At 37.0% G+C, this 18,250-nt stretch overlaps 2 protein-coding genes across 3 annotated transcripts in view; both read left to right on the top strand.

Moving 5' to 3' along the window:
* PLAA (phospholipase A2 activating protein) overlaps positions 1–7,266 on the top strand; it is a 38,408-nt gene extending 31,142 nt beyond the window's left edge. Inside the window, exons 12-14 of the mRNA XM_068552275.1 lie at positions 1,718–1,819; positions 3,369–3,533; positions 4,573–7,266. Of these exons, the coding sequence (XP_068408376.1) occupies positions 1,718–1,819; positions 3,369–3,533; positions 4,573–5,138 (833 nt within the window). The 3' untranslated portion in view covers positions 5,139–7,266. The remainder of the gene's footprint in view (positions 1–1,717; positions 1,820–3,368; positions 3,534–4,572) is intronic.
* Positions 7,267–15,144: 7,878 nt separating this feature from the next.
* The window catches only part of CAAP1 (caspase activity and apoptosis inhibitor 1), a 55,022-nt gene continuing 51,916 nt past the window's right edge, over positions 15,145–18,250 (top strand). The window contains exon 1 of one of the 2 annotated variants that reach the window (XM_068552444.1): positions 15,145–15,534. In XM_068552444.1, the coding sequence (XP_068408545.1) occupies positions 15,229–15,534 (306 nt within the window). In that variant the 5' untranslated portion in view covers positions 15,145–15,228. The other variant, XM_068552445.1, reaches the window with a different exon arrangement.

Genomic DNA, 18,250 nt, shown 5'->3' with positions numbered 1-18,250 from the left:
ATGGGTTGGCAGTATTGAAGTTTAATGTAGTAAGTAATTAAGATTAAGGACTCTGGAGTGAGAATGCTTAGATTCAAATCTCAGTTCCACTACTTTTTATGTGTTTTACCTTGAGCAAGTCATTGTGTTTCTGTGCCTCTCTTTTTCTCATTTGTAAAGTTATATCTACTTCCTAGAAATAAGAGTTTAAAATTACGAAATATATGTAAATCATTTTATACGGAATAAATTCTTAGTAATGTTATACCTGTTGTATTACAAAAGAGTCTTAAAGTTAACAGTGCTTCCTCTCATTTTTAAGAAATTAAAGTTTTTAACAGTTTGGTGTATGTAATGGACCTTTGTATACCTTATCTAAGCCACTGTCATCTCTCACCTAGACCAATGAAATAATGGCCTCCAAATTGGTCTCTCAGTCGTCCTCTGTTTATGCCCCTCCCTTGATTAAAACCCTGTAATAGCTTCCCATTGACTCTTTCTCTTGCCTTGCATCACATTCCTCTCTGCCTTTTTTCTTCCATACTGGCCTGCATCAGTGTCTTGAGCATGGCATGCAGTTTTCTACCTCAGGAGTTTGGTACCGCTGTTCTCTTTGGGAATATTTGTGCCCTCTACTTTGCTATTTTGACCACTAATTATTGTTTGGCTTTTTCCCTCCTTTTTCTTTTTTATTTAATTTTGCAGTATAGTATTTATTAAATGAATTCAGTGAAACTTCCTGGGTATGCACATACACCTCTTGCTAGATCCTCTAGTCTATCATAAGCTCTCAATGCATCCTATACTTTTCCTTCAGAGAACTTTTCATTATACTTAATTGTTTGGACGATATTTGATTTGCAATCTCCTTACCACAACTAGACTCTAACAACCAGGAGTACAGGCAGTGTCTTTGATCATGTCAATAAATATTTTAATGCTTTGTAAGCAATTAGAATTAATTTTGTGCACTTACCTCATTCTTCATTTATCTACCTTCCCCCTTTCTATTCCTAATATACTCAGAAGATTAAAATGTTTTATTCATATTTTTTGCAAAATACCTTCATTTTACGTCAGAACAAAAATGTTGTATAAATTAAGATTTGAAATGAATGTAAGACATACATTAGATTTAAATTATGCTTTAGTTGAAGTAGCTTTTATTCACTGAGTATTGTTGAATTTTCATCTTGTGGCAGTTTGTTATTCATCATCAGATACTGAGTTAGTGTTGCTATAATGGGGACTTAAGAAGTAAATACATATGCCCTTCAGGAGCTTACAACTTGGGAGGGATTTATAAAAATGATGTAGAAAATTATTGGAGAAAATGACAATGCCTACTACATGATTTGGAATGAGAAAAGAGAGATCAGTATGCCTGGAGAAGAAGGAAATGGAAAGTTTCATAATTGTTTTGTGTTCTTTGATCTTTTAAAAACTTTCAATTTACATTGAATCTTAAAAATATGAGAGAAGTAGAAAATATGAAATGGAAAGGCTTTGTTTTACATTGAAGCTCCCATTCCAAAAACTGAAATTTATTATATTAACAAATATATACAGTATATAAAATCTTACGGATTTATTTTCTTTTTTTCTGAAGTTGGTTGTTATTTTATTGCATGCACTGAATAGTTATGTATCTCAGTAATTTTGAAAACAAAAGTCAGTTAGAAAAATCTTGCTTTTGACCACTCTGAATGATTTTCACCTTCTTCTGTTCTGTAAATAGGGAACAGTGCCTACCAATCAGCTGCATCTAAGACAGTGAATATTTATTTTCCTAAAAAAGAGGCTGTCACTTTTGACCAAGCAAACCCTACACAAATATTAGGTAAGTGTATTTTAATTAAATAGTTTTCTCACATATCCACAGACTCCTTGAGTTGCTCTCAAGGCTGTTTCTCTCCTAAGCATGTGCTGGGAATCAGGTGCTTACATGATAGAGACTTGTATTTTGGTATTACACAATTAAGTCAACTAAAAATACACGATCTGATAATGGACATTAATACTTTATAAGAAACCTTACACAAATATAAGTAAATGCTTTCTGATGACTTTAATGAGAAAAAAAAATTAAAGGGGAAAAATATCAGTCGCATTCCCTAAGCTCTTAACTGATTTCAGAAAAAAAATAATGAAAACGAACGAGTGAAGCATTTAAAAAACAAAGATCTTGTCTGTAAAAATGAAACTGCTCAGTTGGCTTTCATTGCTTTTTCTGTTAATGTTTTCCTCAGAACAAAATGACTAGGTTTTGTTTTGTTTTTTGTTTGTTTGTTTATTTTTGACTGAGAGTATTACTAGCTCTGTTTTCCTCAAAGATTATGGTGAGAGTCTATTGAGATAAGATAACATACATACCTGAATATATGACAGGGATGTTATTGTTTTGGGGGGGTTTGTTTTGTTTTGTTTCTCATCATCCTTCATACTATCTTTATAAAAATCATTCATAGGTCTTTTCTTAATTGCTGTATTTTTGAACAATAAAGAAGTGTATACACACTTTTAGACAACTTGACATTTTTAAACTCTTGTACAAATATAAAAGATCTCTTGCTTTTTGCATTCCCTTAATAAACTGTTTTAATATTTTGTTAGTGTTAAGCAATTTTTAGTGCCAAAGAATAATGAAATAGATCCAAGTTTCCAGTTATGATTGATAAAAATTTGTAAATTTGGACATTGTATCTTCTTAAACCTTTTGTGATGGAAATTTGGGCTTTTTTATTCTTGGAGATGAAAATTTTTGAGGAAATAGTGTTAGATGACTCAAAGTAACATTAATGATGACAAAGATGCTGATATTGAAGATGCATGTGAAGAGTTTTAAAGAAATAGTTTCATGAAATGGCAGTATGGTGGGAAGCAAATTAAATATGTTTTTTTAAAAATGTGATGTCAAATGTACAGATGAAACTAAGTCAATAAATTAAATATAAATACACATTTAGCTTTTTGACTATTTTCATTGGCAGTCATAGAAGTTGCCATAAGTTGGCTAAAAGTTGTTATAAATTTTCTATCTGAGAAAGTAGGGGATTGACTTATATATGACATAACATTACTTTGAAAAGCATTCAAAATGATAATATGGTATACTTAAAAACTTATTCAAAGCAAAAAGCTTTAGAAGATCTTAGAAGACAACAGGTAAAATAAAAATCATCACAGTAATCTTTCTTTTTCTATACTGTACTCAGCTTAAAATTACTCCCAGGCATTATTCTTGTTTTATGGTCTTTGATAATTGCTGCGAAAAGTCTTACCTCCTCATGGTGTGTGGTAGAGTACTCTTATTGAAAATGTTGGCATTTATGTGATATATCTGCCTAATTACAGTTAGAGAATATTGAAGGTTTGGATTTGGGTTCTAGGTAAACTGAAGGAACTTAATGGAACTGCATCGGAAGAGAAGAAGTTAACTGAGGATGACTTGGTACTTCTTGAAAAGATACTATCTCTAATATGTAATAATTCTTCAGAAAAACCCACAGCCCAGCAACTTCAGATTTTATGGAAAGCTGTTAACTGGCCTGAAGGTACAGAAACACTCTTTAAAATGTAACTAGAAAGCAGAAAGTATATCTTTTAATTTCTATCCATACTACTGGTGTTTTTAGATTAAATAAAAGTTGACATGTTAGTCGAAATTCGCATTGGGAAAAACTTCACAAAAAGGATTCACTATACCACTGTAACTCATAGTCTTGCTTTGGTCACATACCTTAAGAGAATCTGAAGGTAATGTAATGATCCCATACATGGACCATTTTGTATACTCTTTCAGAGCATTTGTGGATTCCCTGCAAGCCATCCACGAAACTCTATCTGACCTGTTAAACATAGGCTACAAACATTTGCTATAAGTATGTTTTCTTTTATTTAGTTAATTAATTCTTTTTATTCCAAAAGTGTCCTCTTCCCCTTTATTTTTTCATGTAATTGATTTGTTGGAGAAAAAAATCATTTTTCCTGCAACATGTCCCATATTTTGAATTTGGCTGATCACTTAATGTGTTCCTCTATCTCTGTTTTTCCTGCTAGACATAATTAGATTCTGGTTCAGTAGTTTTTTTCAGGTGAATATCCTTTATAAATGATGTTGCATACTACCTTTATATCACAGGGCCCATAATTTCTGCTTTCCTCAGTTTTAATGATGTTAAGATTGTTTAGTGCATTCATTTACATGGTGTCTACCCAGTCCCTTAAATATAAATCCTTCCACCAGTGTGTATAATAAGCGTCCTATTGGCATTTGTGAACTGGAATTCTCCTATAAAGAACTTTCCCTCAATTCTTTGGTCTTGTTTTAGGATTTTTTAAAAGCAAGGTCCCAATCCTGTTCTTTGCACAAAGATTTATTGAATACTCACTGTATGTCAAGCTATTTTAATAACCCAGGAGAGTTACCATATTTTTAAAGTAATGTGATCTTGTAGCAATAAATACAGTCTCTATAAATATGAAAAATTAGTTAACACAAGTTTCAGAAGTATACATATTTTGTAAAGCAGGCATATGATTTTTAATGTTTAAAATGCTTTTTTAACATTAATGAATTTTTCTTTTCAATAGATATTGTCTTTCCTGCACTTGACATTCTTCGGTTGTCAATTAAACATCCCAGTGTGAATGAGAACTTCTGCAATGAAAAAGAAGGAGCTCGGTTCAGCAGCCATCTCATCAGTCTTCTGAACCCTAAAGGAAAGCCAGCAAACCAGCTGCTTGCTCTCAGGACTTTTTGCAATTGTTTTGTTGGCCAGGCAGGACAAAAACTCATGATGTCCCAGAGGGAATCACTACTATCCCATGCAATAGAACTGAAATCAGGGAGCAATAAGAACATTCACATTGCTCTGGCTACATTAACCCTGAACTATTCTGTTTGTTTTCATAAAGACCATAACATTGAAGGGAAAGCTCAGTGCTTGTCAGTAATTAGCACAGTCTTGGAAGTTGTACAAGACCTGGAAGCCACTTTTAGACTTCTTGTGGCTCTTGGGACACTTATCAGTGATGATTCAAACGCTGTACAATTAGCCAAATCTTTAGGCGTTGATTCTCAAATAAAAAAGTATGCCTCGGTATCAGAACCAGCTAAAGTAAGTGAATGCTGTAGACTTATCCTAAATTTACTGTAACAGTGGGCTAGGGGACTGAGATTTTAAATTGTTAAGTATTTTTTTTCCTCACATTTCACATGACATTACAGATGATGAAAAGAATGCTGTGGATTAAGTAAAATTTCAGATCTTGTAAAGTGGGGGCGGGGAAGGGGAAACAAAGGAGAAATAAAATTTTTGCACTGATAAACTGTGAAATTTTCCTGGGTAATGGGGATAGGTTTTTTAATAGTTCAGAGATAAATTAAGAATGATCTGTGACCAACAGCAACACAACTACAGTGGTGTAGTTCCCTTACCTTAGCCAACTAGGAGAAGACAAGGGCTTTTATTTATGTAATCTGCTTTACTACTTATATACCCCAGACTGTTAATTGTTGGTGGTTGTCTTTTATTTAATTTCTGCTCTACTCATTTTCATTGCTGGATTCTTTCAACAGCACTGATTGATTTCAAGGTCTTGTTTTAGGACAACTACTTTAGAATTTTTAAAATTAAGTTTGTTATAAATTATTCCATATATTGAAAAGATATAATTTCTTCATTTAAGTCCTTTGTAAATAGAAAGTTTGTTTGATGGCTCATTTTTAGTTGAAGTAAAAGCAAATTACTAAGCTGTGTTATGTGTATCAGTTCAGACGGATGGAGCCCCAAATTGACTACAGGCTTATGATCCAGTTTCTTTTCCCCTTCACTATTTGAGGTAACTTCATTATTCATTCCAATTTCGATATCTGATTGTCTATTTTTGGTCATTTCCATTATATCAAAGGGAATTTGGAATGTGTTGAATATTATCAGGCAATTGAGCGAGCAAGAATACATCAAACTGTTATTTGCAAGTCCAGAGACTGTCATGGGAAATTAGTATTTTTGAGCCTCTAACAGGGTCCCGGTATAGTGCTAATAAACACTTTGATATTTAATTCCCAAATCCTGTTAAATGTAGGGTGATGTTACCTCTATTTTCAGAAGTAAAGATAGTGGGATGAATCATGATGGAAAAAAGGAAAAGTACAAACCATGCCATACTTCCTAGAGAGGGAGGGGGTCACAAATTTGTCTATGAACATCCTAGCAACTAACACCAAGAGGGAACCAACCCATTAATTATATAAATTATTGTGTCTAAGAGAACCTTAATTTCTTAAGAGAAGTGAAACTATTCTTAATCTAAAATAGTGAGCATGATTCCCAACATTTATGATATATAGAACCATGAATTTCCTGGCTTGCCAGATTTGGAATGCCAAATTGCAGTCTAAGAAGAACAGTTCTTCCCCAATAAGAGAGGAATGGTTTGATTGTCTAGATTAATCCAAGGAAAAACACTTGGAATATCAAAAGAGAATGGGTAAAATGTAAATTGAGGGGATATATATTTTGCTAAGTATTAAATTGCAATTTTCTGGTGTGTACCCAGATGTTAAATATTGTTTGCTGGTTCCATTAGTTACCCGTGCTTTGCTTTTTGTTGAATTGGGATCTAGGGGGTTAAGTCAAAGTTAAATGACTGCATTAAGAGTATAACTGGGTCAGCCTGGTTCAGTGCTTACAATACAGTGCTTTCTTTTTAACATGTCATGTTTAGCATGCAATTGTAAGTACAATTTATCTGCAATATTTTGAAATACTAGGTACCTTTGAATAATGGTAGGATGTAAAGTCTTCGTTAAGAATAGGAGTTTACTCTTCAAAATGTAAGGGGTGGCAAATGGTAAACACTGTTTGCTTCCCATTAGTGTACAAGTGTTTTTATAACCACTTTTATTATACTGTTATGTCATGTTTATTGAAGAAAAATTACAAAATACAGTTTAGCAAAAAGGAAAAAAAATCCCACTTGAAAGATAAGTGATAAGTGGTGATCTAATTGTTTTAAAGATTTTTTTTAAGTTACTTTTTTCCATGATTCCCTTATTATTTTTTTCTGAATAGAAAAATACACATTCATTGAATAAAACACACACATTAAATAAAAATTGCCGATAATTCCACTACCCAGAGAGAATCATTCTTGACATCTTGTGCCATATCAATTGGTATGTAAACATGTTTTATTTTTTTAAAAAAGGATTGTATGATACACGTTGTTCAATAACCTGATTTTTAAACTTGACATATAGTACACATATTTCCACCTTAATAAATATAATATTATGTTATATCGATGTGCCCATTTCCTATTATCTGACATTGTTTCCTATTTTCAGCTATCAAGCAATGCTATGGCAAATCTCACAAGTTTCTTACTAATTCCTTAGGATACATTTTATACTTGGAATTGGTGGGTCAAGTTAATGCACATTTTTAAACTTTGATAAATGTTGCCAAATCACCTCCAGTGGTAAACGTCTTGGAGTTAATGTCCTTCATATTGCCTTAGAAACAGTTGCCTGCAAAAGAGCTAAGTTATCATTGTCTCTAATTCATTAACTATTATAGTCCCTCTGGCATTACATTTTTAAAAATGAGCATTTTAGGGAATTCCCTGGCTGTCCAGTGGTTAGGATTCCACGCTTCCACTGCAGGGGGGCAGGGTTCAATCGCTGGTTAGAGAACTAAGATCCCCCATGCCACACGATGTGGCCAAAAAATAAATAAATAAATAAAATGAGCATGTTATGATATTTTTTTCATGACTAGCTGAATTTATAACAATGTGACAAAATTTTTTTATCTACCTCATAATCTTAAAGTAATGGAAGAAGCATAGCTAAAAACCTTCTTCACAAAGATAATTCTGGGGATAAGACTGGGTTATGGCTTCCTTAGCACTTATCACTGTATATTATGGTTATTTTGTGAAAAAATAATAAAATGTATAGAGGATCATTTGTGACGTATCATCCTTCCTAGAGGTCTTGAGATATAAATTACCCACCTGAGAATAGGAAATGTTATTCAATCATTTAAAAAAATAATTTATAATTACTCTAATTTCTAGTGCATTTTTCTGTAGAAAATTATACACAGTATCTCAGTCTGTTTCGGCTGCTACAACAAAAATACCATAGATTTCGTGGCTTAAACAACAAACATTTACTTCTCACAGTTCCAGAGACTGGAAGGTCCAAGATAAAGGTGCTGGCATATTTGGTGTTTGGTAAGGGCCCACTTTCTGGCTCTTAGATGCTGTCTTCCTGTGTCCTTGCATGGCAGAAGGGAGGGGGGAGCTCTCTGGGGACCCCTCAATCATGAGGGCTCCACTCTCATGATCTAATCACCTCCCAAAGGCTCCACCTCCAAATACCATCACGTAGGAGATTAGGTTTCAACATATTTTGAGGAGGCACATTCAGTCTGTAGCACAGAGTGTAGTTGTCATTATAAATACAATTTTGAAGACTTTCATTTAACTTCATTTTTCCATGTGTTTCGTTTCAATTTTTTAATGAAAATGTTCATACATACAATGAACACTCATGGACTTGCCAACTAGGTTCTGCAGTTAACATTTTGCCATATTTGCTTTATCTCTATTGTTAATACTTCCATTTGAAATTATTTAAAAATAAGTTACAAATAACACACTTATCAACTAAATAACTTCATTATGCATCTTTTAAGAAAAAAACATTTTAAAGAATATTCTTATTAATAACCACATACTAAAAGAATTAGTAATTTCATAACATCCAATATCCAGTGTATATTCAAATTTCCTCATTGTCCTAAGAATGTTTTTTATAACTTTTGTTCTAAAGGATCTAATCTAAAAAATCAAGGTTTATGTATTGGATTTAGTTATTTGGTTATATGGCTGTTTGGTCTCTTAATCTACAACAGTTCCTCCATCTCCTTTTTTTTTTTTTATCATTGACTTTGAAGTGTGTTGGCCAATCCAGAATGTTAACTACTCCTGTTTTGTATTTGTAAAAAATATTCTTATAACCCTACTGTATTACCTACTGTTGCTTAATAAATTACCTCAATACTTAGTGACTTAAAATAACACACATTTATTATCTCAAATTTTCTGTGAGTGAGGAATCCTGCCACAACTTAGCTGGTTCCTCTGCTTCTTTGTTTCGCATGAGGCTGCAATCAAGGTGCCCACCAAGGCTGGGGTCTCATCTGAAGGCCTGACTGGGGAAGGATGCATTTTTTTAAGCTCACTTAAGTAGTTAGTGTTCAGTTGTTTTTGATTGCTGAATTAAGGACCTCAGTTCCTAGCTGGCTGTTGGCCAGAGGCTGCCATCAGTTTTGCCTGGTGGGCCTCCTTGACATGGCTAGTTGCTTCATCAAAGCCAGGAAGAGAGAGTCTGCTAGCAGGACCAACAAGAATCTTTATAATTTAATCACAAACATGACATCCCCTCAACATCAAGATACTCTATTGCTTGGAAGTTAATTACTCAAGAAAAGTGGATTACACAAGGTTATGAATACCAGGGAGAGGGATCTCTGGTGGCCCTCTTAGAATTTGCCTGCCACACCTATTTCCTATAAACCGAAAGCTAAATCCAAAGGCTTGGTTAGATTGAAATTTGACTATTGTGGCTAGAATATTCACAGGTGATTAGTACCTGTTTTTTGTTTGATTTTTTTTTTTTTACTTGATTGCATCATATCTGAGCTTCCTTAATGATGTTTTCCTTCCCTTAACTAAAGGAGGTTAGGAGAATAAAAATGGTATAGTTGGCATTCTAGTTACCATCTCAGCAAAGATGGGGGAACATTTTTTTAAAGTTTTGCTTGTTCTTAAATATTTTTCCACCTGTCTGCTTCCCAAAGTGGTTATCAGGTTTTATTTGTTTAATATTTGAAATTAGGATGCTTGTTTTCCAGGGATACTAAGAAAGGCAGGATCTTGACTTTGAGGGCAAAAGTAAACCACTCGTGCCTGTCATGGAGGAAAATAGCCTTCAGAATAAGGTGGGTAATGGAAGTTTTAGAGGAGAAGGTTGACCAACATACTTCTGTAAAGTAGGTAGGCTGATATTGATCCTAGGCCTAAGATGAATTCCTGGGACTTAAAACTTGACCCTAGGTTTCCTGGACACTTTATAATAAATCAGAAAAGTATAATGTCCAAGTGGCAATGATATTTTCATTAGATATGATGTGATAGAGATAACATCACTCTACATTTAAGGCATATGATATAGCAATGTTTACTCAATGGTTTGCAACTGTATTTAAAACCAACCAGTTGAGCAGCATTGCAAAGAACAGATGAATTTAAGTAAACTAAATAGCATGCATTAAGCAAGTACATTATGCTATTTCCTATGTTTACCATTATTTCCATGGGGCAAGTACTGCTAGTAATCTTACTTTTACAGGTGAAGAAACTGAAAGAGGTCAAGTAAATTTTTTTGACAAGTCAGTAGTAACAAAACAACAAAATTACATTTAAAAAATGATGTTGGCAAAACTGGATATCCATATGGAGAAAAATCTCGATTTGTAGTAGCCACTTCACTTTATCATAATAGCAACTATGATGGTTGGTAGTGGCATGTAAGGTTGATACATAGAGCAGAAAAAGGTGGCCTGAAACAAGTCCTCAAACCACATTTCTTTCATTCTTGTGTCCTCAAAGGAACTAATAAATTCAAGAAATGTTTGCTTACATCTACATCATTTAAAATTTCAATAGTAAGAGCAACCAGAGATGCAGTGTAATATAGCAAAAGAGTAGTGGCTTTGGAGTTAAAAAGCCATATAGTTCAGTGATATTTCCACCACTTACTAATGAGTTAAGGCAAGTTGCTTAACCTCAGTCCCAGTTTACACATCTCTACATTGAGATTTCATAAAATAGAAGAATAAGATATTTGTGTAAAAGCCTAGCAAAATACAGGCTTCCCTGGTGGCGCAGTGGTTAAGAATCCACCTGTCAATGCAGGGGACACAGGTTCGAGCCCTGGTCCGGGAAGATCCCACATGCCGCGGAGCAACTAAGCCCCTGCACCACAACTACTGAGCCTGCGCTCTAGAGCCTGCGAGCCCAACTACTGAAGCCTGTGCACCTAGAGCCCATGCTCTGCAACAAGAGAAGCCACAGCAAAGAGAAGCCCACGCACCGCAACGAAGAGCAGCCCCCGCTCGCCGCATCTAGAGAAAGCCCGCACGTAGCAATGAAGACCCAACGCAGCCAAAAAAAAAAAAAAAAAAGCCTAGCAAAATATCTGCCACATAATGTGTTTATCAAGCATTACTTTCAAAGTTAACCAAGTCTAACATCTTCTTTAACAGTGAAAGTGACTGCTGTGTACAAAGAATATTTAAAAGGAAAAGAAAAATGCTAGATTTTATTGCTATGGGGGGAAAAAGTGCCCATGTAGGTGGTAGGGGGTGGTGGTGTCCTGATGATTTTTTAATGAAAGCAGTTGGTTGGAACTCTAAACACAAATATCCTTACACTTCTTTATAATGCCACAGAACCTCACCATGAAATATAAAGGCATTTCTGTTAGAATATAAGAATCATATCTACCCATCCTACAGCTGTAGCATTGAACAGTGACTCATTTGATATCAAACAGCGTTGAAGGTCCTTCTCATAACTAGCAGAGAAATACAAGGAAAGAGGGGGCAGGGGGAGTCTAGAAAGTATGCATATAAGTTAACTATAGCCACAGTAATACTGCACAGAAAACAATAACAAAAACGATAGCATTTATTTAGCTCAGGAGTTACAAGTTTGGGGTTTGGCTGATCCTGGCGAGGCTCATTTGTGACTCTACTCTGGACTTGACTGGATAGCTTAGCTGGGGCAGCTGAGCCCAATTTGTCTCCTCTTTCTCCTGGGACTAATGGGCTAGTCTGAGTATATAATTTTCATGGTGATGGTGGAAGCACAAGAGTGGACCATCCTAACTGCACAAGCTTTTTTTGAGACTGCTTGCTGCACATCTGCTAATATCCCCTTGGCTTCATCAAGTCATATGGCTGACTCCACTTTGCAGGAATTATGTCTCTAGTCAGTGGCAGAAGGACATTATCAAATTACATGGCAAAGGGCATGAATACAGAGAGGTGAAGACCTGGAGCCATTAATGCCATTTACCACAGTGGCGACATAGAAAGAAGCTCTGTGTGGATCTGCAACTTCTCAGTACAGAGTTTAACAAGCATTGAGTTTCTAGCATGTGCCAGATACTGTATTATATGTTGAGACTACAAAGATATGTAATACACAGCCTCTGTTCATGAGAACTAACAGTATTTTGAAGAAGATATTAGCAAGTGCCTGCAGTAGACAGTTTTGGTTGCTCTGTAGGGAGAACAGTAGGTTACAAAGGAAAAAGCGGCTAATCTTAGCAGGGTTCAGAATGCAAGTGATTTGGAAGGGTTTTAAATAAGAAGTGAAACCTTAGATGTAGTTAAGATGAGTGGAGGTGGGGTTTTTGAATAGTCTCGGAGGGTATATTTCTAGGAAAGATATGGGGCAGCAGAAAAAAATGCTGTTCATGGAACATCTTACGTGTTGTAAGTTGTATTAATTAGGACTCTACATTGCAAGTGACAGAAAGTAACAGATCAGCTTAAAAAAAAAAATTATTGGCTCACTGATGAAAAATGACACCATTAGGACTTTCTGTGTCTTGTTCCAGCAAGTGTCTCTTGTTGGTCTCATTCTCGTAGCATCCTTCCCAGGTCAGGGAACATGACAACTAGCAGCTATGAGGTAACTTCCTTATAGTTCATCATTTAAGATGAAAGAGCAAAATTCTCATCTAATGTCTCTTTATAAGATTCCAGAGAAGTACTGATTGGCCCCAGCATTAATGCATCCTGTCCCTAGCCAATCACTGTGATTAATGCTCACTGGGTTGCTGAAGAGTAGTTATAAAAATGGCATATAAATCCCAATCTCTGTCTACCCTCCCGTATATTTGTTCCAGGGCAGAAAAGCAGTCCTGCATCTGCTTGCAGAGCTTTTAAGTTCATAACAATATTTAGTGCTGGCCCTCTTAAGCTCTATAATATTGGGTTGAACCATATGAAACTGTCACCATTCAACCAGTTTTGACCTACAAAAAAGGCAATTTCATATGGTTCAACCTAAATAGACAATGGCCTCTCACTGACTCTCAGCCAACCTGTGATGTCTCTGACATATTCACACCATGAGTCAAAGCCCTTTCCCTGTCCTCATGACCTCATTTAAGCTTAATTACCTCCTTAAACTTCCTACCCCAAATATAGTTACATTGGGTTAGTTAGGGTTTCTACATATAAATTTTAGAGGAACATAATTCAGTTCGTAACAAGGTCACAACCATTACATGTTATTTATTTTATGTATTTATTCTGTCTGTGAATATACTGTAATACTCCCATTCCTTTCAGGCATGAGACTTAATGAGGCCAATATGGAACTCCTGAGGGCACAGTGGGCTTGGCCTCAGCATTGACTTTAGAAGGCAAATATACGGGTGGAATGGGGAGTGGAGACAGCTATTTTCCCAGACCTGGGATTGCCCCTGCAACCTGGTTTGTTTTAGGCACTTACTAAATAGTTGCTGAGTGACTGAGACAGGTAGGGAATGTGGTCAAAGGGAGGTTTCTTTTTTCAACTGCTTTCTATCACCTCAATGAAAGTTAGAAAATTACTACCACCCAGCTAGTGTTGCCCTATCCTTACCTTTTTCCTTCCGTGGCTAAAGGCCTCAGCTGAGACCACCCAAGCCAAACGGTGACACATTTTTTTATGTGTTCTTGATCTCTGATTTTAAAACTTGGTTTGTGTTTAGATCCAAAAATCCCACACAGCAGCCCACAAAAGCTAACAATCATAAAACTATGACCCATAATCTATTTTCAAAAACTCACTCGTCTTTTTCTTGTCCCTCATGCACTCTGTGCAGGAAATACATAATCTCCGGAAATAGTCCCTAAATTCTCTTCTATTCTTTTCCATTGCTGCCCTCACACACTGCTCCTTTTCTTTTGCATTTCTTGCCTCAAATCCCTTTAAAAAATGGTCTGGGATCTCCTTATTGGTCACCTCCACTACTAAACTCTTCTTGTTTTCCTCTCCTTCAAAAAACCAAGAACTAGTGTGAAACGGCAGTTTATGAGGAAAGAAGGAACAGAGAAAAGGTAGCAACACTAATATGCCAATAGTATTTTATTCCTGCTCCTCTTTCCCCAACATAAAGAATTAATTTACATTTAGCAGGTCGCTATACTTATTCTGGTAGATAAATGGTTAAACAATACCGGACTACTTGATGATGAGGAAACAGTGTTCCAAACAGTGGAAAAGTATTCAACATTGTAAGTCAAGAATACAAGTTAAAACTACTATTATCATGTGTTAGAACAAATTCTTAAAAAGATTTCAGTATATGCATGACATTCTAAGTTGGTTCAGCCTTTCTTTTTCAAAGGAACTCGATTAAATAGAAGAAAAATAAGATGCTGATATCCTTTGATCAATTTCTTTTTTTTTGAGTACAAAATAATGTAAATTTTTCTTAAGTTATTTATAGCAGCATTTTTCTGACAATGGGCCAGGCTGTCAACAACCTAAGCGCCAGTACTTGAATATTAAATAAATTGAGAAAGAATAAATACAAGCGTCAAGGGCCTTTAGAGCGAAAAGGAATCATGCCCAGAGAGTAGTGTTAATGGGAAAAACAAAGAAGCAGAAGACCCAACTCTTGTACAACTCCCTAAAATACATTTAAAAAAAGTCTATCCACGTGATGAGGATAATGAGATTTCCCTTAAATTTTCTTTATTGTTGTTAGCGTCAAACAAAAATTGAAAGACAAATGACACTGGAGAATCAAACAATATACCTTTTACCTTACTGTGTATTGTATATAGACAAAGATTGAAAAACAGTGTCAATAAGGCAAAGAGCTGTTGTAATGCTCCGCCTTGGGCCCTTTGTAGGGGTATGAAAACAAACAACAAAAGACCACCCACGCTGCTCACCTGACGCAAACTAAAGCTTACCTCCTCGGCTGGAGGAGGCAGCGCTATTGGCCCCGGCCCCGCCTCCAGAAACGCCTCCTGACGTTAGCGATGCGGCCGGAAGTGACGTCAAAGCTGCGACGCCCGTGCCCGTCGCTAGCTGCTGCGGCAGGCTTTCGGTCGATCCAGAAGCGGCGGGATTTCCCCGGATGGTTGCAGCGGCGGGATCATGACTGGGAAGAAGTCTTCCCGGGAGAAGCGGCGCAAACGAAGCGGTCAGGAGGCGGCGGCGGCGCTCGCGGCGCCGGACCCGGTTCCCGCCGTCGCCAGCGGCGGCAGTGGAAGCACCAGCGGTTGCGGGAGCGCCAGCGGCTGCGGGAGCGTCACCTGCTGTGGGAACACCAGCTTGAGTGGAAGTGTCACTGGCGGTGGGAGCGGCGGCAGCTGCTGGGGTGGGAGCAGCGTGGAGCGCAGTGAGCGCCGTAAGCGGAGGAGCACTGACTCATCTGCCAGCGTCTCCGGCTCCTTGCAGCAGGTGCGTGCGTGCTCTTCTCGCCGCTTCTCGAAGCGGCTGCGTTTCCGGAAGAAGGTGGGCGAGGAGCGGAATGTGGCAGCGGGATGCGGAGCCGGAGGTATCTCATGTTAGCGCTGCGATCCTAAGGGGTCCCGTGTTTGAAGTTCATGCTCCTGAGTTCCCTTGAACCCCACACTCCCACGTCTAGAACTTAAAGTTTCCGAATTTACCGATCGTCTGACTCATACTGCTTTTGGCTTCTTCCACTCCTGTGGTCTCCTCAGTCTCCTTGAAAAGTATGGGTCAGGAACTACCCTTCAGTGCCCTTGCGAGCCGCGCTTTATTTCTCTCTTCCTCCATGTTACAAGATGAGAAAATTGAGGCTCAAAGAGGTTAAGGAAGTCTACCCACAGTCACAGTTTGTTAATAACGCCTACATTCGAATGCAATATCTGATTATAAAAGCCATGTTCTTTATGCTCCATCGACCTAGCAAGATAGTAAAGTTTTTTAAAAAAAGTTTGCTTACATTATAAAACAAATGCATGAATACATACTTTAAATGTATACAACACAGAAATGAAGGGAAAATCATGGAAGTCTCAGTGCTTCCCCATTAATCGTTTGATATGCAGCCTCTTTATTAACTCTTGTCAGCCCTGAATTCTTTTTTTTTATTTTAAAATTTTTTTTAATTTTAATTTTTTATTGGAGTATAGTTGATTTACAGTGTTGTGTTAGTTTCAGGTGTACAGCAAAGTGCTTCAGTTATACATATACATATATATATTCTTTTTCAGCCCTGATATTTCTTATTTTTTGTTCTTTTTAAATTTTTATTTATTTATTTTTGGCTGTGTTGGGTCTTCGTTGCTGCGCACAGGCTTTCTCTAGTTGCAGTGAGTGGGGGCTGCTCTTCATTGCGGTGCACGGGCCTCTCATTGCAGTGGCTTCTCTTGTGGAGCACGGGCTCTAGGCGCGCGGGCTTCAGTAGTTGTGGCACGCAGCCTCAGTAGTTGTGGCTCACGGGCTCTAGAGCGCAGGCTCAGTAGTTGTGGCACACGGGCTTAGTTGCTCTGCGGCATGTGGGATCTTCCCAGACCAGGGCTCGAACCCATGTCCCCTGCATTGGCAGGCGGATTCTTAACCACTGCGCCACCAGGGAAGTCCTTTTCTTTCTTTTTAATCTAAGGCTTTTAGTATAGTGTTGAACACAAGCGTTCATAGTAGGCATTCTTTTCCCATTCTTTTTTGTAGTGGAAACATTTCTAATTTTACACCAGTAAGTGTATTTGCCATAGGTTCTGAAAGATACCTTTGATCAAGTTAAGGAAATTTTCTTTAATTCGTGGTTTTCTGAGGGTTATAGAGTTCTATCAGATGCCTTTAGGGCATTCTGTTGAGGTGATCAGTAGTTTTGCTTCTTAATCTGATTATGTAATTTTATTGATAAGTTAACTTATATTGAATTGTCCTCAGCATTCTTGGGATAAATACTATTTGATTTGTTGATTTGGTTGTTGTACTCCGCTGAAATTCAGTATTTTTACTTTTGTGCCTATGTTCTTAAGTTAAATCAGCTTATTGTTTTTATTTTTGTAGTTATCCTGTCTTGTTTTGGTATCAGGGTTATGGTAACCTTATGGATTGAGTTGGGAAAGCTTTGCATTTTTTTTGGTGTGTTCCAGAGTAGTTTATATCTTTTTCTCAAAGATATGTTGGAACTTGACTGTTGGACCATACAGCTATCGGGGTCTGGTGGATTTTTCTAGGGGTAGTGTTTTTTCCCTTAACCGCCATCTTTTTTTCCCCAAATTCTTCAATAGTTAGAGATCTATGCATTTTTTCCACCCCTTTTAGATTCAGTTTTGGATATCACCATTCTCATCTTAAATAGTGTACATGTCTTTAGTACTCTTTATTATTATGGGGAGACCAATAATAAGGATTCTATAAGCATTTGCATACAGAACTAAACTGTACTTCTCATGAGAAGTAACTGTATTTGTAAAAGAAAAAAAGAAGTCATTATATATTAGGCATGTAGAGAACATCGCAAAATTCCAATAGTGCCATAATATTTGTTGTGTATTGCATTCCCTATTGTTGTTGTTAACAGCTTTATAGAGGTATAATTCACATACCGTACAATTTACTAATTTCAAGTATACAGTTCACTGGTTTTTGAGTATAGTCACAGAGTGGTGCAACCATCACTGTAGTCAATTTTAAAATATTTTCATCATCCCCAGAAGAAACCCTATGTGTAATTTTTAGCTGTCATCCCTACTACCCCTACACCCATATACCCATTCCATCCCTAGGCAATCACTAATCTACTTTCTATCTCTGTAGATTTTTTTTTTTGGCTGCGTTGGGTCTTCGTGGCTGCGCGCGGGCTTTCTCTAGTTGTGGCGAGCGGGGCTAATCTTTGTTGCGATGTGTGGGCGTCTCATTGTGGTGGCTTCTCTTGTTGCGGAGCACGGGCTCTAGGGCGTGCCGGCTTCAGTAGTTGTGGCTGCGGTTCTAGAACGCAGGCTCTGTAGTTGTGGCACACGGGCTTAGTTGCTCTGCGGCATGCGGGATCTTCCCAGACCAGGGCTCGAACCTGTGTTCCCTGCATTGGCAGGCGGATTCTTAACCACTGAGCCACCAGGGAAGTCCCCTCTATAGACTTATAAATTTCCCTGTTCTGGGCATTTTATATGAATAGAATCATATGTGATCTTTTGTGTCT

The sequence above is a fragment of the Eschrichtius robustus genome, chromosome 10 (genome assembly GCF_028021215.1).
Source record: "Eschrichtius robustus isolate mEscRob2 chromosome 10, mEscRob2.pri, whole genome shotgun sequence".
NCBI lineage: Eukaryota > Metazoa > Chordata > Mammalia > Artiodactyla > Eschrichtiidae > Eschrichtius > Eschrichtius robustus.
The sequence above is the reverse complement of the archived record's forward strand: the minus strand, read 5'-3'. Positions and strand labels throughout refer to the sequence as shown.